The sequence below is a fragment of the Microtus pennsylvanicus genome, chromosome 10 (assembly GCF_037038515.1).
Source record: "Microtus pennsylvanicus isolate mMicPen1 chromosome 10, mMicPen1.hap1, whole genome shotgun sequence".
NCBI classification, from domain to species: domain Eukaryota; kingdom Metazoa; phylum Chordata; class Mammalia; order Rodentia; family Cricetidae; genus Microtus; species Microtus pennsylvanicus.
In genome coordinates, this window is record NC_134588.1 from 44,530,652 (window position 1) to 44,552,387 (window position 21,736).

The window sequence follows — 21,736 nt, forward strand, 5'->3', positions numbered from 1 at the left end:
ACAGAATTATATGCTAACATAAAGACAAATAAGCAGGTTTTCAGTGGCAGAAAAATTTTATTTAGAAACCACTGAATTCCTTCACAGCCCTTTCTAAAACTAAGCGCAGAAGATATTGAGCCATTTCTAAAAGTGACCTGATCAACAAAACAAAACAAAACAAAACAAAGAAATTTGAGGACTGTATAACAGCTAAGAAGGCCAAAACCATAAAGTTGCATTACATGTAGTGAGAGCACCAGAAATCTGTTTTATTGTCTGTCTTCTAATAGAGAATGGGGAAAAAAAAAAACCTTTCCATGAACTCCAACTCTGTGCCAGCACTTTAATATTTTATGACAAAATCTCCCTCTTACTTTAAATATAATTAAAATTTCTTTAAGGTTTTCTTAAGCTAAAAAGTGCCAAAAAAGATAGCTAAAATAATCAGAACTGCTTGTAACTAGATATTCTAATATCTATGTTATCTTCTTTAGGCTGGTTCTACTTGACATCACATCAATTCCAGAGAAGTCAATGAATCTATCACCTAGTATAGGAAATTCACGTTATCTTTGAAACTTCCTAAGCCTATTACAAATAGAAATATTACTGGGCACTGAATTAATGCTACACCTTACTATACTATGCTTTATTAAATACACTGACTGTGGATAACAAAGTGACTCTGAATGGAAAAATATGATGATCTTGCTTCCCCGATTACCTCTCAGTGTCTCTCTTCCATCTACAAGATACAAAACGAAACGCTAGACTTTCCTATGAGAGTCTTAGTTACTGTTCTATTGTTATGAAACAACACCATGACGAAGGCAACTCTTATAAAAAGTGCAAAGGTGACCTATAGTTCATTACAATATTATAAACCACTAGAAGAGATTTAAGATTCTAATTTAAGATCTGATATGTAACACATAAAGTTGTATGTATGCAGAACCACATATAACAAGTATACACAGAAAAGCCAGTGCTATGCAAATAAGCTAAAAATCCACACTAAAGTAACATAAACTGCAACTCTTTGTGCAATAGGTTGGAAGTTGAGGCCTGGCAGTAGTGACACACGCCTTTAATCCCAGCGCTCGGGAAACAGGGGCAGGTCAATCTCTGTGAGTTCGAGGCCAGCCTGTTCTACAGAACGAGTTTCAGGACAGGCTCCAATGTCACACAGAAAAACCTGTCTTAAAAAAACAAAAATAAAAACAAGACATGACTACATTATCTACATGACTAAATCTGAATCAGCACTCTATGATTATCATCAATAACAGAAGCAACTAAAATTTGAACATTTCAAATACTTTATTTTATACATTACCTGGGTACGGTTTTCCTTAGAATCTGAACTATTAACTTCTGGATGCTCATGAAGGTCTTTTCTTTCCCCCTCACAGACAGTCTGCTTACATGTGGAAGCTGAAAACAAGTTTCCAGCTTTGTGCCTGGTCAAATCCAATGATGTCTGGGAACTTTTCAAGCACTCCTTTTTTTCCTGCTTATTCTTTGATTTTCTAGAATCTACACTGAAGACGTTTCCTTTTACAAGCTTCTGGATGGCACCAGAGGGCTTTTTGGGAATTTTGAAGCTGATCTTCTTCCTTCCAGAGTCAAACGGTTCCTTGATTATATTGTTGAAATTATAATTCTGAGGAAGCTGATTTTTCTTATATTTCTCTAATTCTTCAGAACTGTCTCTGAGTTTACTGTTCTTTTCTTTCTTGACTTCTTTCATATTCTCCTGAATAAGTGAATGAGGCCAATTCTTTTCCTTTGTCCAGCCTTCAGCTTTAGATTTCGTATCTTTGGTAATTTTAAAGCTGTGATGTTTTTTTATTTCATAATCAAGCTTACTTCCCATATTTGTCAATTTACTATCTTTAAGTTTAGTATCTTTAGTTCCATTTGATGAACAACTCTGTGAAGTAACTTGATTGTTATTTGAATATGATGTTACTTGGAGTTTAGTAGGTCCTTCAGTTGAAGAACTGAATTTTGGTCTCTTTCTGGGTGTGTCAACTTCTACATTCGATCTATAAAGCAGCACAGATGTGTTATATTTGTTTACATACTGTTGAAATGTATCATTATGTTAAGAGTTAATTGGGTTGGTTCTACACTTAAAAATAAAAGAAACAGGGCTGGAGAGATGGCTCAGTGCTTTAGGAGTTCATACCACTCATACAAACGGCCTGAGTTTCATTCCCAGCACACACACACTGTGTAGCTCACAACTGTCTATAACTTAATGTACACATTATTCTTTTTATGTTTATCTCCATTATTAACAAGAAACTCCTTAACTATAAAACTCTTTGAAGTTTTTATCCAAATAATAAAGAAATTAAAGAAAAATAATTTCCTTCTCTCCATCATTCTTCACATTTGTTAGCTGTATTCACATGAAGGCTAATTAACATAATTTTAGAGCCTTGTCTATAATTTAGTAAATTATATGTTCTTTCACAGGTAAAATAATTTCTAAGTAAGCTTTACAAGTTCTCTACAAGCACATAAAATGAAGTCATGTATCTTATTATAATTATGTATGGAAACCAGTCCCCTAGAGTTGATAACAATCCATACCGAGTCTGAGATGAAGTCATGTATCTTATTATAATTATGTATGGAAACCAGTTCCCTAGAGTTAATAATAATCCATACCGAGTCTGAGTGCATTTCATTTATACAACAATTTTGATAAAGTTTTCTAATTTCACTCAACTTTTCCTTTTTATTTACTTTTTTATTTTTGTTTTTTCAAGACAGGGTTTCTCTGTGTAGTCCTGGAACTCACTCTGTAGACCAGGCTGGCCTCAAACTCTGCCTCCTGAGTGGTGAGATTAAAGGTATGTTACAACCACTGCCTGGCTTTTTGCTTTATTTCCTCAAATGTTTTCTTAAACTTCTAGTAATCTATGATATTACCAGAAATATCTGCATGCAAAACAATACTAAACAAAGTAAATAAAAAGTTTACCAAATTTAAACATTTAGTCTTGGGCCAGCAAGGTGACTCAGTGGGTAAAGGTACTTGCCACCACTAAGCCTGACAACTTGAGTTCAATCCCTGGATAAATAATGGCTAAAGAAACCTACTCATACAAGTTGTTCTCTGATCGCCACATACATACCAAAGCACATTTGTACTCCCCAGAATAAAATAAATATAAAAGTAATTAAAATTTAGATAAGCAAATATTTAGTCCAGATGTTTATCATGGTGCCTCAAGATAAGGGAAGAGGATCATGAGTTGAAGATCTAACCTAGGCTACATGACAAGCTCCAGGCCAGCCTGCTCTACATGGCAACAACCTGTCCCAGAATCCCAAGGGTAGGGATATAACCCAGTGACAGAGTGCTTGCCTAGCACATACAAGATACTGGGGTTCGAGCCCAAGTACTGGGGAAAAAAAATCTTTTAGTGTCATTAATTCTGAATTAAAACTGTAAAAGATGTGAATAAAAGAGAGAATTTACCTTTTCAAACCTTGTTTTCTGTTTGTATTATAGTATACAACGTCTGTATCATCTGATTTCTGAAATTTAAAAAAATATTATTTAGAAAATATAAATAGTGTACTGTTGTTAGTTACAGGAAAGAAGAATGGGAAACGTCTGTGTTCATCAACAGGCTGTCATAATAGTTTACTTAATCTTTCCAATCATCTTGGGCCAGACATTATCATCTTTATTTTATAAACAAAGCACGCAAAGCTTACAGAGTTTGGCATCTTTCTGATCATCACAGTGGAAGTAGGTGGCACTATCATGATCCAAAATACATCTGTCTGACTCAATTCCACTGTCCCAGATATGTATTCTGAGGATCCAGACACAAAAAGATAAAGAAGATATAAAGACTATGTATAAAAGAGTCTTATATAACTAAATGTCAAAGTAAAATACAGTCAGTATACGCTAAGATTTCAAAACACCATCACTAAAAGGTGAAAGATACTCGTGAAAAAAGATAAACAGAACATATGTGAAAGATTGAAAGCAGTAAGTGAAAAGAATTCAGCAGAAAAAAATAAATTAACTGAGCTAGAGGGAGAGTGATTTTGTCATAGAGCAAAGAGAGGGAAAAGGGGCAGTGAGGAGAGGATAAATTAAATAAATAGCTAAGATTAGACCAAATTTAATTTGGCAGAGGGCAAATAAGAAGATTGGGGGTGCTGGTAGTGTGTATACTCAGCATGTGTAAGTGTAAGGTCTTGGGTCTAATCCCCTGCACTAGAACATTGATATAAAAAACCAATAAACTGCCAACAAAATCTCCTAGTAATAGAATATACAGAGCCCAAACTGGCCATCTTCTCTAGCCAGGCAGGCTCCTAGCAGTAGGACTGGGAGGTCTATCCAGCTACATCCAGCTACAAAACCTCCAGTCTACAATTTGTCCTGCCTGCGAGATGTGTTAGGATAATGGTGTGGCAGAATTTGTGGGAGTGGCCAACAGATGACTGGTCCAACCTGTCACCCATATGAGAGAGAGCCTACAGCCTATGCCTGGCACCGCCTGGAGGGCCAGGAACCAGAGGCAGGACAGCCCAGAGACCCGGAAAAGAACCAAATACAATAAGCAAACAAAAAAAAAGTCAATGAAATGATTTCTAAGGATATTCTGCTATGCTCATAGAACAGTGCCTAGCCCAACTGTCATTAGAGGGGCATTATTCAGCAACTGATGCAGACACACACAGTCAGAGGGGTAGAGGACACCAGGAGAACAAGGCCCACAGAATCAACTAAGCAGGACTCAGGAGTTCACAGAAACTGAAGTAACAAACACAGACCCTGCATACACCTTATGGTTGCGTAGCTAAGTATTCTAGTGGGATTCCCAACAATGTGAGTAGGGCGATATCTCTGACACTTTTGCCTGTGCTTGGGACCCTTTTCCTCCAACTGGGTTGCCATGTCCAGCTGTGATATGAGGGTTTGTGCTCAGTCTTACTGTATCTTGTTAAGCCATGTTTGATGGATATCTGTAGGAGGCCTGTTTTTCTTTATTTTTTAAGGGAAACTGAAGAGGAGTTGATCTGGGGGGAGAGTGACTAGGAGTGGAGAAAGAAACTGTAGTGGGGCTGTAATGTATGGGAGAAGAATAAAAGTTAAAAAAATATCATTTTAATCTTTTGTAACATATCTTTATTTTTTTCTTTCTTCCTCTTTCCTTCCTTTCTTTGGAAATAGGAATCTCATTCTACACCCCAGGCTGAACTAGAACTGTATAACCGAGGCTAACCTCAAATTTGTAGAAATCCTCCTGACCTTTAGCTTCCTGAGTGCTGATATTCAAGTGTTAACTAGACTGTGGAGGTGAAGACAAGTGAATTCTGGGAGCTCACTGGCCAAACAGCCTAGTCAAATCAATAAGCTCCTGGTTTAGTGAAATACTGCTTCCAATATAAAATGAGAATGACTAAGGAACACATTCAATATTGGCTTCTTGCCTCCACGTAACATGTACACACAACCACATGAACACAAACAGGCACACGTATACCAAGACACAAAATTATACATCCCTGCTTGTAAAAAAGAAAAAATATTAAAACACAATTCTGTATACCTAGAACTTTAACTACTCCTCCTTTACCCACCACTTTATCGCAATATCACTGAGATCAATACTTCATGAGTCACCCATAAACTAGCTTCATGTGTTTAATTGGCTGTTATTTTAACCATTAGTGAAAGAACAGACAGAACTCTAGATTTGGCTCTGTTGCAGCATATAATTTTATATTAATGAACAAATTATTTGATTTTTGTATATCTAAATTTCTTATCTCAATTTCTAAACCTGGGAGTGTAAGCAATGTATCTGTTTCAATTACTTCAAAAGGAAAATGTAAGCCAAGCCTGGTGGTACGTGCCTATAATTTTTACATTTAAGAAGCAGGAAGACCCCAGGCAGTGGTGGCGCACGCCTTTAATCCCAGCACTCGGGAGGCAAAGGCAGGCGGATCTCTGTGAGTTCGAGGCCAGCCTGATCTACAAGAGCTAGTTCCAGGACAGGAACCGAAAGCTACGGAGAAACCCTGTCTCGAAAAAAAAGCAGGAAGACTGCAAGTTCCAAAGTTCCAAATCTGCCTGATCTATGACCTACATAATAAGACCTTGTCTCAATAAATAAATAAAACTATAAAAATAAATATGACAGTACATATAAGAAGACAGAAAAACTCTCTAAATTTATTTTTATGTTCCCTAATGCTATGTAATAGGGTCTACCAACATAAGAAATAAAACCTGCTGGGGTGGTGGTGATACACACTTTTAATTCCAGCCCTCAGGAGAGGCAGGGTGAGACTGAGGCCAGTCTGGTTTATGTTATCAAGCTCCAGGAGAGCCAAGGCTACATAACAAAAACTTGTCTCAAAAAAAAAATAAAAACCTGAAAAATTACTTTTGGCAAATAAAAGGAAAAACAAAACACTGGTTTGCTTTCACAAACTAAGCATAACAGAAAAAAGCTACAGAAAAATACAGAGAGAAGTTTTATATCATAGACCCTCTAACTGTACATTAAAATTTTACTATGTTAGCACTAGTTGCTCTTCCAGAGGACCTGAGTTCAATTCCCACCAACAACATGGTGCCTCACAACCATCTGTAATGAGATCTAGTGCCCTCTTCTGGCCCGCAGGCATACACACAGACAGAACACTGTACAGATGATAAATAAATCAAAAAACAAAACAAACTTTACCATGTCTACGTACACTAAGGATCACATGCCTATAGTTTCAACTACTTGGAAGAGTAGAGTAAAGCAGGACTGAGTCATCTAATAGTTCAAGGCCAGCCTCAGCAATATAGTCAGAGTCAAATTACAAAGAGAGAGAGAGAAAGAGAGAGAGAGAGAGAGAGAGAGAGAGAGAGAGAGAGAGAGAAACAAGCCGGGCGGTGGCGGCACACGCCTTTAATCCCAGCACTCGGGAGGCAGAGGCAGGCGGATCTCTGTGAGTTTGAGGCCAGCCTGATCTACAAGAGCTAGTTCCAGGACAGGCTCCAAAGCTACAGAGAAACTCTGTCTCAAAAATCCAAAAACAAACAAAAAATAATAAAAACTTTAAGATAAATAATATTTATTGAGCTATGGTATTTAAACACTTACCAGTTTTCTCTTCTTGGCTGAAATAGGTTTAATACAGTGTGCTGAACTAATAGAGCCTGCTGAGATTTCTCCCTCCTTGTCCTAAACGTCATTCAGGAGGAAAAAAAATTAACGGAAAAGCACAAAATAAAGCATGATTAATTCACTATTATAAATTGACATTCTCATTTAAAAATGATCTCTGAGGACATCTAGAGACACAAATTTAGTAGGAAGGGACTCAATAGAGACTCCATATATTCAGTCCATAAAATAAAGCCAGATGTCCCACTTTTCAGTGGATCTTGAACTCAAACAGCTGAAGGCTGAAAGCAATGTTGTTTGAAGTATCAACTATGTACCAAAGATGTATCAAACAATGACACAAGTCTTAAATAAATAAATACTGGTCTTGCCTCCATAAAAGTTACAATCTAGTGCAGAAATTTACAAATAAACAACTAATATGTTTAGAATGTCAGATGGTGTAAAGAGAAAATCTCAATACTGAACATCCATGCCCCAAATACAAGGGCACCCACAGATGTAAAAGAAACACTTCTAAAACGTATATGACACATTAAACCACACACACTAATAGTGGAAGACTTCAACACCCCACTCTTACCACTGGACAGGTCTGTCAGACAGAAAAATAACAGAGAGGGGCTGGAGAGATGGCTCAGTGGTTAAGAGCATTGCCTGCTCTTCCAAAGGTCCTGAGTTCAATTCCAGACAACCACCTGGTGGCTCACAACCATCTGTAAAGTGGTCTGGTGCCCTATTCTGGCCTGCAGGCATACACACAGACAGAATATTGTATACATAATAAATAAATAAAATAAATATTTTTAAAAAAAGATTATTAAAAAAAAGAAAAGAAAAATAACAGAGAAATAAGGGAACTAATAGATGTTATGACTCAAATGGACTAAACCAGCATCTATAGAACATTCTATCCAAACATAAAAGATATATCTTCTTCTCAGCAGCTCAAGGAACCTTCTCAAAAATTGACCACATACTTGGTAACAAAACAAACCTCAACAGATAAAAAAACTTAGAATAACCCCATGTATCTTATCGAATCACCATGGCTTAAAATTAGAATTCAACATCAAAACTAAATCCAGAAACCCAAAAACACGTGGAAATTAAATAATGCTCACCTGAAGCATCAATGGGTCAAAAAAGAAATAAAGGGAGAAATTAAAGACTTTCTAAAATTCAATGAAAAGGACCATACAACATACCCAAATTTATGGAACAAAATGAAAGCAGTGTTAAGAGGAAAGTTCATAGTACTAAATGCCTACATAACGAGACTGGAACAATCCCACACTAGTGAGTTAACAGAACACCTCAAAACTCTAAAACAAAAAGAAGCAAACTCACTTAAGAGAACTACACAGCAGGAAATAATCAAATTGAGAGCTGAAAGCAACAAAATAGACAAACGTTTATCCAAACTAATCAAAAGGGAGAGAGAATATCTAAATTAACAAAATCAGAAATAAAAAGGGGACATAACAACAGACAAGGAAGAAATCCAGAGAATCATTAGGTCGTATTTCGAAAGCCTGTACTCCACAAAATTGGAAAACTTAAAGGAAATGTCTTGGAGAGAGTCAGGGTACAAAGCTTTTTTGGCATCTAGGAGGAAGGCAAGGTTGTCCACTCTTTCCATATCTATTAAATATAGTTCTTGAGGTACTAGCTAGAGCAATAAGACACCAAAAGGAGATCAAGGGGATACAAATCTGAAAAGAAGAGGTCAAACTCTCGTTATTTGCAGATATGATAGTTTACATAAACGACTCCAAAAATTCTACCAAGGAGCTGGGGGGGGGGGAGTGGCGCATGCCTTTAATCCCAGCACTCGGGAGGCAGAGGCAGGTGGATCTCTGAGTTCGAGACCAGCCTGGTCTACAGCACTAGTTCCAGGACAGGCTTCAAAGATACAAAGAAAACCTGTTTTGAAAAACAAAAACAAAACAAAACAAAAACAAACAAAAAAATTCTACCAAGGAACTTCTACAACTCATAAACACTTTCAGTAATGTAGCAGGATACAAGATTAACTCAAAAAAATCAGTAGCCTTCCTGTACACAGATAATAAATGGGCTAAGAAAGAGATCAGAGAAACATCACCTTTCACAAGAGCCACAAATAGCATAAAATATCTCAGAGTAACTCTAACCAAACAAGTGGGAGCCTTGTATGATAAGAACTTTAAATCTTTGAAGAAAGAAATTGAAGACACCAGAAAATGGAAAGATCTTGCACGTTCGTGAGTAGATAGAATTAACATAGTAAAAATGGCAATCTTACCAAAAGCAACCTACAGATTCAATGCAATGTCCATCAAAATCCCAGAAAAATTCCTCACAGACCTTGAAAGAATACTCAACTTCTTGAGGAAAAGCAAAAAACCCAGGATAGCCAAAACAATCCTGTACAATAAAGGAACTTCTAGAGGCATCACAATTCCTGACTTCAAACTCTACTACAGAGCTACAGTACTGGAAACAGTTTGGTATTGGCATAAGAACAGACAGGAAGACCAGCGGAACTGAATCAAAGACCCGGATATTAATCCACATACCTAAGAACACCTGATTTTTGATAAAGAAGCAAAAAAATATGAAATGAAAAAAACAAAGCATATTCAAAAAATGATGCTGGCATAACTGGATATCAACATGTAGAAGAATGAAAATAAATCCATATCTATCACCATGCACAAAACTCATCCAAATGGATCAAAGACCTTAAATAAAGCCAGCCACATTAAACCTCATAGAAGAGAAAGTGGGAAGTACACTTTAACATGTTGGCACAGGAGACCACTTCCTAAATATAACTCCAGTAGCACAGACACTGAGAGAAACAATTAATATATGGGACCTCCTGAAACTGAAAAGCTTCTGTAAAGCAAAGGATATGGTCAACAAGACAAAACAGCAGCCTACAGAATGGGAAAGGATCTTCACTAATCCCATATCGGACCAGAGGTCTGATCTCCAAAATATACATAGAACTCAAGAAACTGGTCATCAAAAGAACACATAGTCCATTAAAAAAATGGAGTACATCTCTGGGATGAAGCCTACTAGATCATGATGGATAATTTTTCTAATGTGTTCTTGGATTCGCTTTGCCAGTATTTTATTGAGAATTTTTGCGTCGATATTCATGAGTGAGATAGGCTTGTAATTCTCTTTCTTGGTTGGGTCTTTGTGTGGTTTTGGTATCAGGGTAACTGTAGCTTCATAAAAGGAATTTGGCAATGACTCTTCTGCTTCTATATTGTGAAACACATTAAGGAGTATAGGTATTAGCTCTTCTTGGAAGTTATGGTAGAATTCTGCATTGAAACCATCTGGTCCTGGGCTTTTTTTGGAAGGGAGATTTTTGATAACGGTTTCTAGTTCTTCGCGACTAACAGGTCTATTTAGATCGTTCACCTGGTCTTGGTTTAGCTTTGGTATGTGGTACTTATCTAAAAAAATGTCCATTTCTTTTGCATTTTCTAGTTTTGTGGCATACAGGCTTTTGTAGTAAGATCTAATGAGTCTCTGAATTTCCTCTGTGTCTGTGGTTATGTCCCCCTTTTTATTTCTGATCTTGCATACGCTACAGTGGTGTGCAAACTGTACCGAGGGTGTAACACAAAATCGGGTGTTACAATTGGAGGCAGCACTGGGATAATCATAAGCAACTGCAGTCGGAGACCCATCTGTGAGATCGGGAAGTAGGGATCCCTGAGAGGTCGCCCTCAGGAAGGCTGGCCAGCAGGTAAGAAATTGAGGGGTGAGGGTGTATTGGTTATGGGTACAAGTAATTCTGTTCCAGTGTTAAGGGGCGGTTGGCAGGCCAGTTGTTAGCTCAGTTGTTAGGAGAAAAAAGGCACCGGTATTAAAGTTGAGACAGTACAAGAGATCGTTAAGACAGTTTTAGAGTTTAGTCCCTGGTTTCTACGTGCAGGGGGTTTTAATATTACTGATTGGGAACAGGTAAAGGCTGATCTTCAAAATGCACTGAAAGAGAGAGGGCCAGAAGTATTCCCCATAGCAATATTTTCGCTATGGCGATTAGTCAGAGATGCTCTTCTCAGTGATAATGTAAAAGCAAAAGAGCAATTAGAGAGTTTGAAGAAAACCCTTGAGGAGATTCAGGAACAAGAATCTGTGAGTTCTATTAAGAGTTTTGAGGAACAGGAAGTATTAGAAGGGATATAGAAGAGGAAGAAGAAATTTTAGAAAAGGAGATCGCACTGATAAAAAAGAAGTTAGAAAAAGAGGAAAGGAAGGAAGCAAACAGAGATGTCTCCATGAGACCTCTGCCGCAAAATCCTTGTACTATTGCTTCTGCCCCTATAGACTTAGAGGCAGAAATCCAAGAGATCCAGAACAGGTTAAATAATCTAAGTAGAGAGAGGCAGATTTATCCTGTTGTGGAAACTATTAATCAGCAAGAACAGAGGATCAGGCAGCATAACCCCCTGGCCTTTAAGGATATTAAGCAGTTAAAAGAAGCAGGTGTGGGCTATGGAGCTCATGGTCCTTTCACTGTAGCTTTATTGGAATCCTTTGCAGAACTCAACCTTACACCCAGTGACTGGATGCAGCTTTGCAGGGCTTGTCTTTCAGGGGGAGATTATTTGTTATGAAGAGGTGAAATGCAGGAAAATTGCAAAAAGACCGCAGGGAAAAATGCCGAAGCGGGTTTCCCCCAGCATAACCTTGACATGTTAACTGGTGAAGGACAATATGCTGGTTTAGCAGCACAGATTGCATATGATCCTGCGATTTATGCTCAGATAGCTGCAGCAGCTGTTAAAGCTTGGAAAACTTTACCTAACAAAGTTTCTAAGACCCTTCAAGGATCTTCAGAACCTTATTCTGAGTTTATTGACCGCCTTCTACAGGTGGGAAGTCACATTTTTGGGGATGTGGACTCAGCTATGCTGGTCATTAAACATTTGGCCTATGAAAATGTTAATCGGTTTTGTCAGGAAGTTTTATGCCCCCATAGAAATGGAGATTTAAATGACTTTATCCGATTATGCAAAGACATTGATGGTACTCATGTGATGGGTCAGGTATTTGTTTCTGACCTTAGGGAGAGTCAAGGTGGAGCTAAATCAAGAAGTTGTTTTTAATGCAGATGATCAGGACACATCAAAAGGAATTGCCCTGCAGGTAAAGGGATGGTTAATCAGTCCAGGACGTAAACCAGGCGAGCTGGTACAAGCCATTAATCCCAGCACTTGGGGAACTCTGTGAGTTCAAGGCCAGGCTGGTCTGCAGATTAAGTTCCTGGAACAGCCAGAGGCAGGACTCATAGTGTCATCCACTTCTTCCTAAAAAATTGTTATCTCGTACCCATCAGCTGTGCTATGTGTTATTCAGAAAGGGTATAAACTTAGTTTACAAAATTTTGTAATGTTACCTGATAAGGTTATTACACCATATACCCAGGCAAAAATAACTTGGTTGCAAAATTTTGCTAAAGATTGGACCTTGTTTTTATGCTCCAATCCCTGCAAGCTCGATAATCATTATCCTTCTGATAAGTTGGTCACCTTTTTCAAAAATCATCCGGTATGTTTCCCCAAAGTTATTTCTTTGCAGCCTCTGGCAGGGGCACGAAATGTGTTTACTGATGGATCTTCCACGGGGAGAGCTGTGGTAGCCTCCCCTCCTGATTTTGATATCCAGCCTGTTAATACTAACTCTGCTCAGGTGGCTGAATTGGTTGTTGTCCAGATGGCCTTAGAGAAATATGCTGCTATTCCATTTAACCTTTTTACTGACAGTCAGTATATAAGCAAAATTCTTGCACCGTTGGAAACTGCAGCTTATATTGCCTCTGTATCTCGAGTCCAGATGCAGTTATTGGCTATTCAAACTTTGCTTTGGGCCTGATCTGTTCCCATTTACGTAGGGCATTTGTGGGCTCATACTGATTTCCCTGGTCCTTTGAGTGAAGGGAATGCATTGGCTGATCAGCTTACTCGCCAAATTTATGCAATGAGTCAGGAATCTTATGAAGCTACAAAAAAAAGCTCATAATCGTTTTCATCTCAATGCTGGGTCTTTAAGATTTCATTTTAAGATATCTCGAGAGCAAGCCACTGATATTGTTAAAAAGTGCTCTCTGTGTACAGAACTTTTAACTGTTTCCCATTTGGGAGTTAATCCTCGTGGGCTTGCTCCTAATCATTTATGGCAAATGGATGTCACCCATGTTCCTTCTTTTGGGTGCATGCAATATGTTCACGTAACCGTGGATACATATCCTCATCTTATTTTTGCCTCAGCTCATACAGGAGAAAAATTACGGGATGTTAGAAGTCATTGTCTCCAGGCTTTTGCCTACATGGGAGTTCCAAAAACTGTAAAAACTGATAATGGGCCAGCCTACACCAGCACTGGCTTTGCTAAATTTTGCTCTGAGTTCTCTATTTCTCATAAAACGGGAATACCTTATAATCCTCAAGGACAAACTATAGTGGAGCGAGTGCATCGTACGCTCAAAGCCTATTTGCATAAAACCAAAAAGGGGGAATATGGTTCCACCCCCAGAGACCATTTGTCTTTTATTTTATACATTTTAAATTTTTTGACTGTTGATGCTCAATCTCATACCGCTGCTGACCGGCACTGGCGGCCAGATTCTTCCAGGATGCCTCATGTCAAATGGAAGAATCTAGTAGATGGCATCTGGTATGGTCCAGATCCTGTACTGGTGTGGGGAAGAGGGGCTGTTTGTGTTTTCCCACAGGATGCTGACAATCCAATATGGGTACCTGAGCGGCTGATGTGGATTTTCCTGTCCAGAAGCCTGAAGACAGGACAGACCCAAGAGATCAAGGAGATTCTGGCTTGTCAACTGAAGAATTGCGGGATTCCTGAGGAGCTGGCTGTGGTGGTCCGAGTGCCAAGGATTGTTCCTCTACCTTTCAACCCATCCCAAGATAATGCAGCCATTGCTGTGGCTGCCAGAGCAGCTGGATTTTTCATTAGTCAGTCAGTTGCTTCTGCTAGCACAATGGATACCTTCTCAGGGCAGGTTGCAAATGCCTTGGCCATTCAAATTGATCTAAATTTACAAATGAATATTGCAGTTAATTTTGCTATTGGTTGTGGTTAAAGACCACTGCTAGATATTACAGTAAAAGTCTTATTGCTGTTAATCATGGACCCTGGAGTGACAATTTACAAATTGGCTCTTGAGATTATTTAAGTTAGCTATACCAGGGTTCCTTTCACCAGCGCTGAGACCTTACTTAAAGGGCTCCAATTTGGGCAGACTTATTAAAGATTGAGCAGGCACAGTTTCCTTAGGAATGCTTATATATGCTGGAGCATCATCTTCATGGTTTCATCGTGCCAGAGCCAAAGGCAAGCTCAGGTCAATGTTGCCACGTGGCAAGTCCTCTTAGCTACTGCCCCAGAGAATCTTTCAGCACAAATCTGGCTGAACTCGGTGATGGATGACTAGTGAGCCAATGATGGGAAAGGTTTTGGGGGTGCTGCCCCAACCTAAGACAGGAAATGTGTTTTGACCTGGATGCTTTCCCATGACGGGTAAGGGGTATTGCCTGACGTCCAATGCCACCCAAGACAGGCCTAGTCATAATTTATATAAAAGGGGGTCCTGTAGGGCCCAGGTCTACCCTTGTTCTTGGGGTGCAAGGACAGTTTCTGGTCAGCTGACAAAGCATTCTGTTTGTTCCTGTGCTTCCCCTGCCCCACCTGGTGATTAGCTGTAGGGCATTGACTCCATTGTTGGTATGGTAATTTCCCACCTGCCTGGGCGGAGGTCCTTGTGCAGCAGTTACCGACTGGCATACAGTACAGTGGTATGCAAACTGTACCGAGGGTATAACACAAAATTGGGTGTTACAGTGGTACATTTACACAAAGGAGCACTACACAGCAGAAAAAAAAATAACGACATCTTGAAATTTGCAGGCAAATGGATGGATCTAGAAAATATCATATTGAGTGAGGTAACTCAGACCCAGAAAGACAAATATTATATGTACTCACTCATAAGTGGCTTTTAGACATAAAGTCAAGAAAACCAGCCTACAATTCAGAATCCCAGAGAACCTAGACAACAATGAGAACCCTAAGAAAGATATACGTGGATCTAATCTACATGGAAAGTAGAAAAAGACAAGATCTCCTAAGTGAATTGGGAGTATGGCGATCATGGGAGAGGGTTGAAGGGGAGGGGAGAGGTAGGGAGGGAAGAAGAGAAAAATGTATAGCTCAATAAAATCAATAATAAAAAAAGAATGTCAGGATGCTTTGGATGAAATAAAACAAAAAAAGAAAGTGGACAAGAAAGGTGAAGTGGTATTAAGTAGGAAGATCTGCAATTTTAAATGTGTTCATACAAGATACCATTGATAAACTAACAGCTGAATAGAAACCTAAATAAAGAAACAAGGGCTGGGTATGCAGCATGCATAAGGCCCTGTGTTTAATCTTCAGCACTATATATACCATGCACAGTGGCACACATATGCAATCCAAGTACTCAGGAGTTGGAAACAGGATGACCAGATACTCATTCCTGGTCCCCCAGAATTTGAGGCCGGCCTGGATACTTAAGATCTATCAAAAATAACAAGAAACGTGGCTGAAGAGATGGCTCGAAGTTTCAGAATACATACTGCTCTTACAGTGGACTCATTTGGTTCCAGACACCCACGTCAGGCAATTCACAACCTGCAAATAACTTAGCCTTAGGGGATCTGAAGCCCTCTTCTGGATTCCTCAGCACCTGCATGTACATGTTCAGATATACACACAGGTACACACTTACACACATAATTTCAAAAGATCATTTTTAAAAATGAAACAGTGTATTTTCAATTTAAAGGGAATGACTGACTGACAAGTGAGAAACCCCAGAGACAGAAATGCTCCTCAGAGGCTGGAACAAAGACACCATTAAGAAGAAAGTAATGTTAAGATGAAATGGGGAAAGTGAATGGCCTTCCCAGTCCCAACAAGAGGCTGTTACCATGGAAAACCACAAGAAAGTACAGAGCAGAGAAGTGACACCATCTGACTTACAATGTAATAGGACCACACTCACCACTGTGTTAAGAATAAACCATGAGGGAGGCAAGGCAGAGACAGGGAAGGATCTAGAAATCAATGGAATAACTAAGGAAAACAAATTCTTTGCTTAGATCATGGTAACAGCAAGGGGGAAATAGTGAGACTGTGAATATGTTAAAAAGGGAAGCAGATAGAAATCACTTATAGACTGGCTGCAGGTACAGGCTAACTACCAATAACTGAAAAAATGGAACTCTAGTTCATTAAATTAGGAAAAGTGAGCTTAGGTACTTGAAAGGTTATAGCTTAAGAAAATGAGTAAGAAAGCTGGGTGTAGTGGCATACCCCTTTAATCCGAAGAAGCAGGTAGATCTCTTGGGGTTCAAGGTCAACCTGATCTACAGTGTAAGTTCCAGGACAGCCAGGTGGTAAGTAGAGACACCTTGTCTCAAAAAACTACAAAGAGGAGAGCAAGGGGGGGGGGGGAGGAAGGAAGGAAAATAGGAAGGAAGGGAGGGAGGGAGGGAGGGAGGGAGGGAGGGAGGGAGGGAGGGAGAGAGGGAGGGAGGGAGGGAGGGAGGGAGGGAAGGAACAAGGATAAGAGCTGTATATAGTGACACATGCCTATAACGCCAGCTCTCAGGAAGACTAAGACAGGAGGATGATAAGTCTGAATCTAGACTGTGCTACATTAATAAGGCCTTGAAGATCATGCTTCAAGAAAAAAAATACATGGTGGAACAAGCAAAAGAAATATGAGAAACAGTCACCAAGAAATAAGGAAAATTAACAAAGCAAAGTACCCCAGAAGTGAAGTCAGAAAAGGGTTTCAAGGAGAAGGTATAACTGACTACAGCAAACACTGCTGGGATGTCAAGGAAGACAACTTTGTCAGAGTTAACTGATGGAGTTAGCAACACAGAAACTACTGCTGGTATTGAAGGGATCATATACAGAGAAAACTATTCCCCAAGTCTCAATTTCTTATCTATGATATGGATAATAAAAGTAAATAACTCATATATTTGTGATAAATTAAGTAACACCAAGAATGGAAAGAAATGGCTTTCCCTTGGGACTGATAGGCAGAACAAAATTCTTAAATGTCATTATAAAATTAAGGTGCTTCTTTTTCATTATATGATTTTTAAAAAGAGGTATCATTAGATCAGCAAATTAAAATTCTTACCTCAATAAAAGTTGAAGAGGTAGTCTGTTTTTTCTGAGACTTTTCTTCTTTCTCACAAGATTCTTTGATAGACATCTTGAGAAACTAAAAGAAACATGCAAAACATATTTTTTTCTCCACAATAAAAAGTTTATCACAAGCCACTCTTCTCTTAGTTAAATAAGACTCGAGTTTCACAAAACAATTTTCATTTTCTTGCCAAATCCAGCACAGCAAAAGCTAAAACTTGGGGGTTTCTGGGAAAGATCAGTGACCAAAGAGATTCACAGGGACTCTCTGGGTTTCTTTCATTGAAGAAAGCAGAACTTTTATTTTACTGGGAGTGCCAGGCTTAGATAGAGTTTTAGAGATACAGGCTCAAAGACATCTCAAGGCACCAAAGGGTACAACTAAAGGCATTTTCCTTCTGGCTATTAGATGACCCAGAAGTTTTCCAAAGACTTGGTAAAGCCGCAGGAAGGATTCTGTATTACAGATTGCCCTTGACTCTAGGTATGCCCTGTCAAGGGATTTCTAAATACTTTCAAGATGTAGTTGTTTGCCCTCAGTGTCTTTTCTTATATTCTCTTGCCTAAAGGTCTGCTCCTTCAGCTTCATCAATCAACTTTTCAGGAATGGTTCTCAAGACAAACCTTTGAAACTCTGCCTTTTACCATAAGCATCAGATTAGCATTTTGACTGATTATTTTGCCCTACCTACACCTGAAAACATATTAACCATAATTCTGCATTTCTCAACACTATGTGATATTTCAAACAAATGGCAGCTCCAGTTTCATCTTATGCAAATAGAAACAACTTATCTCTGAACATTTTTGTTTTTGTTTTCATTTTGTTTTTAGAGACACGGTTTCTCTGTATGGATCTGGCTGTCCTAGAACTAGCTTATAGACCAGCCTGGCCTCAAACTCAGTGATCCAGCAGCCTCTGCCTCCTGAGTGCATGGATTAAGGTGTGCACCACCACATCTAACCCTAGAACATTTTTTAAGAAGCCAAAGAGTACAGTAGATATAAAAATTACTTTGACATTGGTGAGATGGCACAGTGGACAAAAGTCCTTTCTGCACAAGTCTGATGACCTGAGTTTCATCTCCCAACCCCACAGTAGGAGAGAAGTGATTCCTAAAAGTTGTCCTTTCACTTCACACACACACTGTGACAAGCACCCACACTTAAGCACACACAATAATAAAATTTTTTAACTACTTTGCACAGTTATATATAGTAGAATCTAAATAAAAATCTATGTGGTTGGCTTTCTATTAGACCTAGAGTTCCTTGAAAAGTGTGCTGCATAAAAAACTTGGAAGGGAAATAGGCTTAATAGATACAATGTGCCTATAATCTCAGCATTTTGGAAGCTATAGCAGGAGGATTGCTCCAAGTCCTAGGCCAGATGGGTCTACATATTAAGTTCTTCAGGGTAAGACTCTATCTAAAAGAACAAAGCAAAAACTGGAGAAATATTCAAGAATGACTAAGTAAATGAATGAGTGAATTCATTCTCCTTAATGTATCAACTTTTTTACTGAGTTATTTCCAACTCTTTCCTAAACCACAGATTCTCTGTTAATTTCCTAACCCAGTTTCACTTTTTCAGCCCCACTTTAGACCAAGTCAATACCATTAGCCAATGAGAGAGAGAGAGAGAGAGAGAGAGAAAACAAAGCAACAGAAAAAAAATGTGTTAAGACAAGCATAGCCATACCTTATGGTCATAAACAGTCTCAAGCTTGTGGGCACTGGTAGTGCAGAGAAGCATCTTGGGGTGGGATATGGTGGTCAAAGATTGGACAAATCACCAAGTCTGTGAGGGCAGGACAGAATGAAAGTGAAGCCTGAAGAACAGTTAATAGGTGGCGATGGCAATATGAATATAACAAAGACTATAAGCCAAGTAATCCAATTATTCCTGGTTAGTCATAAATCAAATAGGTAAAGGTGTATAAAATAAGATCTCCCAGCATTAGGGAGGCAGTGGCAGGCTACACAGATAGAGCCTGTCTCCAAAAAACCAAACCAAATAAAATAATATCTAATTCCTGGCTGGCATACCCTGCCCCAAACTCACCAGTTTCCTCTGCACACTTCTCTGGTTCCTACATAACTCAGCCAATTTGGCTCTGCCAGTCTTTTGGCCCAGGCATCTCTCTTGGTTGGTGGCTCCTCTCCCCTCCCCTCTCTCCTCACACATCCTGGCTCAGAGTCATAGTCATTCTAGACTCTCCCAGATGTCTCTGTCTCTGCCTATGTTTTCCCTCATATATGTACAATAAACCTTTTCCACCACTGTACCTAGAAGCAGTCATTTCCTCCCCCTCCTTTTCTTTCTTTTTTTTTAAAAAAATGTCTAATGAACTTGAATAAAAGAAAAATGCTGGTAGCTAATGGGGTGGGGAAGAGACTTAAAAAATTAACACATGAACAGTTAACAAACTTCTAAGAACAATCTCCTAAGTACCAAAAATGTTTGCCTTCAAGGATAGTCTATGGTAACAGCTCAATTCATGCTTTTTCTCTCTTGTCTAAAGAATTTAATTCCAGTAGCATGGACGATACAATAAAAAAAAGAAAAAGAAAAAAAAGAACAACAAAAAACTTGCGAGCCTGGCCTGGTGGCCCATGATATTGTAGTCTCAGCTACTTAAAGGCTGAGGCAGGAGGCCAGACTGAGTCCAGGAATTCTAAATCAGCTTGGATTGTTTCTTTCTTTTTTTTTTTCCTTTTTGGTTTTTCGAGACAGGGTTTCTCTGTGGTTTTGGAGCCTGTCCTGGAACTAGCTCTGTAGACCAGGCTGGTCTCAGACTCATAGTGATCCGCCTGCCTCTGCCTCCTGAGTGCTGGGATTAAAGGCGTGCACCACCATTGCCCGGCTCTTTTTTCTTTTTTCTTTAATATTTATTTATTATGTATACAATATTCTGTCTCTGTGTATGCCTGAAAGCCAGAAGAGGGCACCAGACCTCACTACAGATGGTTGTGAGCCACCATGTGGTTGCTGGGAATTGAACTCAGGACCTTTGGACGAGCAGGCAATGCTCTTAACTGCTGAGCCATCTCTCCAGCCTTGCATTGTTTCTTAATATAAGACACTGCTTACAGAGTATGAGGCTGCCTTTGACATTTTTGCTGATCCACCTCAGTTTGATGTTGTTGCTTTGGATACACTAATATTACCTGAAACTTCTCTTCCAATGAGATAGTAGAAAAAAAGCACCAGACAATGCACTATCCAAGGAAAAGCATCTGTCACAGTTAGGACTTCTACTGAAGAAATAAAGATCATGACTAAACAGAAGCTGGGAAGGAAAGGGTTTATACTTCCATATCACACAGTCCACCAATAAAGGAAGTCAGGGCAGGACAAGGGAGGCACGAGCTTATGCAGAAGCTATGAAGGAGTGTTGCTTACTGGCTAGTTCAGTCGGCCTCCTCATACACTCCAGGACCTCCTGGCCAGAAGTGATAGCACCCACAATGGGCTTTGCCCTCCCACATCAACTACTAATTTAAAAAGTACCCTAACCCGGTATTCAACTTCATTTGGAAAAAAAAAAAAGCAAAACAATCCTGTACAATAAAAGAACTTCTGGAGGCATCACAATCCCTGACTTCAAACTCTACTACAGAGCTACAGTACTGAAAACAGACTGGTCTTGGCATAAGAACAGACAGGAGGACCAATGGAACCGAATAGAAAACCCGTGTATCAATCTACATATCTTAGAACACCTGATCTTTGATAAAGAAGCAAAAAATATCAAATGGGAAAAAAAAGTATATTTAACAATGCCAGTGGTGCTGGCATAACTGGATATCAACATGTAGAAGAATGAAAATAGACCCATACCTATCATCATGCACAAAACTCAAGTACAAATGGATCAAAGGCCTCACCATAAAACCAGCCACACTGAAGCTTATAGAAGAGAAAGTGGGAAGTATACTTGAATGCATTGGCACAGGGAACCACTTCCTAAATATAATCCCAGCAACACAGACACTGAGAGAAACAATTAATAAATGGGACCTCCTGAAACTGAAAAGCTTCTGTAAAGCAAAGGACATGGTCAACAAGACAAAACGACAGCCTACAAAAAGGGAAAAGATCTTCACTAACCCCGCATCAGAGGTCTGATCTCCAAAATATACAAAGAACTCAAGAAATTAGACACCAGGGGGCTGGAGAGATGGCTCAGTGGTTAAGAGCATTGCCTGCTCTTCCAAAGGTCCTGAGTTCAATTCCCGGCAACCACATGGTGGCTCACAACCATCTGTAATGAGGTCTGGTGCCCTCTTCTGGCCTGCAGACATACACACAGACAGAATATTGTATCCACAATGAATAAATA

General features: G+C 39.2%; 1 protein-coding gene across 8 annotated transcripts in view; it reads right to left on the reverse strand.

Annotated features, from left to right (window-relative positions):
- Swt1 (SWT1 RNA endoribonuclease homolog) overlaps nt 1–21,736 on the reverse strand; it is a 76,804-nt gene that overhangs the window by 50,645 nt on the left and 4,423 nt on the right. For 3 of the 8 annotated variants that reach the window (XM_075988208.1, XM_075988209.1, XM_075988210.1), the window contains exons 1-5: nt 19,093–19,245; nt 17,383–17,466; nt 7,128–7,208; nt 3,479–3,537; nt 1,319–2,030 (exon numbers count right to left, since the gene is read on the reverse strand). In XM_075988208.1, coding sequence (XP_075844323.1) covers nt 1,319–2,030; nt 3,479–3,537; nt 7,128–7,208; nt 17,383–17,466; nt 19,093–19,146 — 990 coding nt within the window. In that variant the 5' untranslated portion in view covers nt 19,147–19,245. Of the gene's footprint in view, nt 1–1,318; nt 2,031–3,478; nt 3,538–7,127; nt 7,209–17,382; nt 17,467–19,092; nt 19,246–21,736 lie in introns of those variants that run through there. The other 5 variants (XM_075988203.1, XM_075988204.1, XM_075988205.1 and 2 more) reach the window with 4 other exon arrangements.